The 4,727-nt window shown below is 42.6% G+C and overlaps 1 protein-coding gene across 1 annotated transcript; it reads right to left on the reverse strand.

The window, feature by feature from the left end:
- Positions 1-1,002: 1,002 nt before the first annotated feature.
- On the reverse strand, positions 1,003-4,706 carry LOC119192228 (oxysterol-binding protein 1-like; the record flags this gene model as incomplete). Its single annotated transcript, XM_037446059.1, has 4 exons — positions 1,003-2,488; positions 2,897-3,085; positions 3,849-4,022; positions 4,599-4,706. Coding segments are annotated over 4 exons (975 nt in total), but the record flags the coding sequence as incomplete, so codon positions are not given.
- Between the last annotated feature and the right edge of the window lie 21 nt (positions 4,707-4,727).

Consider the following 4,727-nt stretch of genomic DNA (forward strand, 5'->3'; position numbering starts at 1 on the left):
AAACATTATTAGTGACTTGATCAATCATTACAATAATTGCAAAAAATAATGATTCGTCAAAGGGATGAAAGTTATAAAACATCGAGTTCGAAATATTTCTCAGGTAATGCAATTAAAATGTTACCTACTGTGATGTACGGATACAGTATATTAATGGCTTTACTTTGGAATCCTCGTCCACCTGTCTAATATTTTGGTCTCAATAAAATCCTAGGATTATAGGACCCCAACTATAATTCTGAATGTTATAACCTGCTGTTATCTTTATCAATAATTAATCACAAAACAAGTTACTTTGGGTAAGGACCGCCATCTTTTAACTGATAGGGTATTTTGATTTTGTACATTGTCCTATATAGTACCTATAGTTCTGTAAAAACTACATTGAAACTGGGACAGTAATTCATATTTCAAATATGGAAATATGCCGTGGTATATTATTCTGAAGTGGAGATATTGTTCCATTTCATTCTTTCGCACAAATCGTAATTCTCGATAACGTAAGGTGCGCGTATTGCAACTCTTTTCTCGTATCTTGAGTTTTTCTACGAATATTCCAAGGCTTATAAGATGTTAATTATAACTTATTTTACTAAATCTTTTTGAGTTACAATTCATAATGAAGTAAATCTTTTTCTTATAAATATTATAATTGCGAGTTTGTGAAACCATATATATATTCCATACCATATGGAAAGACCATAACCATACTAAAAGTCAAGAAACTCGGTCTTCATAACATCATAGGCTACTATATAATACTGGAAACTTAACATAGGCGTCAAAATGTATGCGTAAAGCCTCTGCTTAATCCTGATAAGGGAAAAGGCGTGCTGTCGAGATGGAGAAGGGGGAGGCCAGCTGAAGATTCAACATAAGTAGATACTTTTGTATGTACTTGTATTGTCCTTGTGTTTGATATTTTACTTGTACCATAATTTTTTATCTATTTCAATATGTAATTGGGTATTTTATGTAGTATTAATAAGTAAACAAAAACAATACCGTGACATTATATTTTATTTTCATAATCAACATGATACAGATGTTATGGCTTTGTATTCAAATATCATTCTATTATAATAAAAATATTAACAAATTATCTTACATCCATTTGAAAATGTACAATTTGTAATAGACCTTACAAAATATCCTAGAGCTGTACAAGTGGATATCAAGCGCAGGGCGCGGGTGCTGTGCGAGTCGAGCGCGGGCTGATACCGACTTGTCTTCACTTATAACACTTACAAGATAACGCTCTATTGCTCTACTTCAAGGCATTAAAGATACATTACGACTTTACAGCTCCTAAAGGGACGTAAATGGCTTACCTTTAATGCCCACTATATATTTCATTTTTAGAGATTAATAGCGTGACAAAATTGAAATTGAAATCTGATTATTAGAAGCACCTGTCACAATATTGATTCCGTGTCAGCCGCGGCCGGCACCGTTCACGACGTGGTCCGCGCCGGCGGGCACGCAGCGCTCGTAATATAAACTATTTTATAAGGAAGCTTTATCATGCGATCAAATCGAAATCACTACACCTCACCCGTAGTCTTCAACCATACACACACACTTTCTTTCACTCTCTCGAGACTACAGAAGCGCTCGTGATTTTTAAACGCGAGTCAGAAAGTCCGTAAGGTCACAGCGAGCCGTTCGAGCTCGTCGCCGAGGTCGGGCGATCGATCCGTCGACGGGTCGTTCGCATCGGAACGATCAACAACCGAACTATTACGGCACTCGAACGCGTTAAACTAAAACTTAGCTATCTTTAGGCCACGACGGTTCGCCGACACTGTGAGAACGCGACGGACGATCCACAAATAAATATGTACACGTCGACGGTGGAACCATACGGAACAACGTCGACTCACCGCTGTACGATCTCGGTCATCGTGGAATGAGAGAATTAAAACGCGAGACCGGCGTCGCGAACCGTAAGCGGAACACGGGGCCCGCGGTCGGCGGGCGGCGGCTAGAAAATGTCCGGGCAGCCCGTCCAGTCCTGGCGCCGCTTGCAGTCCCAGTAGCGGTGGTTGTAGACGTGGCGCAGCTGCGGGTGCGCGGAGGAGCGCGGTGCGCGCGTCGCGCGTGAACCAGAGCGGCGCGGGCCCGTGCGGGGCCGCCGCGCCGCGCGCCGCCGCCGCCTGCCGCCGCTCTCCAGCTGCCGCCGCGCGCCAGCTGCTTCTCCCTCGAGCCGCAGCTTCTCCGCGTTGGCCTCGTCCCACAGCCCCTCCTCCATGAGGCGCTGGTCGGGCCGCAGACGCGAGTCGGTGGGCGCGACGCCGGGCTCGGGCTCGTTGAGCTGCGCGGCGAGGAGCGTGAAGTTGTACCACTTGTCGGAGTCGGGCGGGGCGGGGACGCGCTCCCACGCCACCGTGAACTTGCCCGTCTTGCACACGGTGTTGTCGGGCGACGTGCTGGTCACGGGCGCCACCTCCACGCGGCTGTCCCAGTGGCCCTGCAACACGTAGCGCGGCTTCACCACGCACAATATACATAATTTTATTTTTTTTAATTATCCATGAACCATTGTAACATTGCATTTAATTAATACAGTGTAAAAACTCCTTTTAAGGCGATACCTCAAGGTCCATTTTCATGCATTTTGTTTCGGCTTTAATCTGGGTAACTAAACAAGTATTGGCAAGTAAAGAATTTAAATTCACGTCTAGTTAGTGATTAGTTCTCGCAGTTGAAAGAAAAATGTAAAAATAATTAATAATCATGGATATTTCTGCCTTTAAAATTTCGTCATAATAAATTGTAATGTATGAAACAAAATGTATGAAAATGGACCTTGAGGTATCGCCTTAAGAGTTATACATGCACAATATAAACAAAAAATTGCATTCCTACCAGATATTCCAGTTTAGTTGACACTCACCACACCCTGCGGGTCCTTGACGACGCCGGTGACCTTCCTCTGCGTATCCTTGCTGAAGTACCCGTAGGGCAGGTACTTAAGATGCGCCACATACCCCGCGGCGGGCCCCGCCTCGCCCACGATGTCCATGTCTCCGTGATTGTCCACCCACAGCTTCCCCACAATTATATTGTGCACCGTCGTCGTTACCTGAGCGAGTGATTATATAAATTATAATCACTTTTCATAAACATACAATATAAATTATAATTATCGAGTTTAATAACAGAACATTACGCCTTGCTTATTTAGCTATGTTTGTATAACATGAATTGGCACTAAACCATAGCAAGATATCATAATACCTTATTCCAGCGGTAATGGTTACCGGAACTTGAGAAGAGCGCAAAGGAGTCAGCATTGGGCTGGATGGTGATGAACTGTCCTCGGAAGCGGCTGGTGAGACAGTACTCCTGGCACACGAGCCAGCCGCTCGCCCCCTCGCAGTACAGCGCCGCGCTCGGCGGGTGGTGCGACACCTTCGGCGCTTACTCTACTTAATACTTACTATACGCACTCGACATGACACTGGTATGAGGAAGTATCCTACCTAATTGAGTAGTTTTTTTGGAGTCGCTAGCGCAAAAACAGCTTAAGATAATTTTAACTAACTTAACAATTCATTAGCATCATTTCCGTCATTTCTTATATAACTTAAATTATTCGGAAATTAGTATCAGAAAAATATAAATTTTATACACATTTAAAAAAAATGCAAACATATTTCCTGATGGTCTTTATGCCTCAAATTAATACATTAAGCCATTCTTACACTAACAATACTAAAGATGTCTCCACTCCACCCTCCACCAAGCTCAAATCACATACTCACTTTTTAATGGCACTTTTGAATTTTGAGCAGTCGGCGACAGGTATATGCCTGCAAATGATTATCCCACCGTTTGACTCCTACCTTCCTCCAGGTGTATTTGTTGCCGGAGCTAACGAACATGGCGGACGCGCCACCCAGCGGTATGATTTGCAGGTATTTGCCCCTGAACTTGGTGGTCATGGTGAACTCCTGCCAACATTGCCAGCCGGCCTGGCCCTCGGTGAACTGCGCCACCATGGGCGGGTGATGCGACACCTACATGCGTACCGAAAAATTTGGAATTTTAATTTCGTCAAACATTTCAAAATGTATTGTTAATTTCGTCAAACTTTTCAAATTTCATCAAAATTGCAAATGTGTACCAAAGTAATAGGGTCTGGTTGGATGCAGGTAGTGCAAGGAGTTCGTAGGAATAAAAGGAAGAGCATGATGAAATTGGCTCAATGATTGGAGTGGAGACAGGTTTGGAAATATAGGATATCTTTCTTTATAAAAGCTAACTGATAGCTAGCATTGCATTTGCTTTTTCTGTCATCCAAATACAATGTCTAAGCATTGGGTTCCTGTTTGAAGGATATCAATATCGCAAGCAGTGTAATTACTGGACATTATAAGACATCTATGTTTAAACATGAGCATATTCTAGCACTTTATTTTTCATCTATTGTTTTTATTATATGTTGAGTAACCTTCATTGGAAGCCCTTAAATTAATTAATTAATTATTTCTGGTTCGTAATGCTACTTTATGGCTGTGACACTTAGTACCAGGCAAGTAGCATACTTGCTTGTCAACCAGCAGTGTTAATGATACATTATATAAGTTTCATACCTGTTCAGATATCGAACGCCAGCCCAGATCTGACATGCGATCACATTCATACGTTTCACCAAGCAGTGGGTTGAACGGTTTGTTCGTTCTGTAATGATAAAGATAACAATATGTATGGTGAATAGTAAA

The sequence above is a fragment of the Manduca sexta genome, unplaced genomic scaffold (genome assembly GCF_014839805.1).
Source record: "Manduca sexta isolate Smith_Timp_Sample1 unplaced genomic scaffold, JHU_Msex_v1.0 HiC_scaffold_250, whole genome shotgun sequence".
Lineage (NCBI taxonomy): Eukaryota > Metazoa > Arthropoda > Insecta > Lepidoptera > Sphingidae > Manduca > Manduca sexta.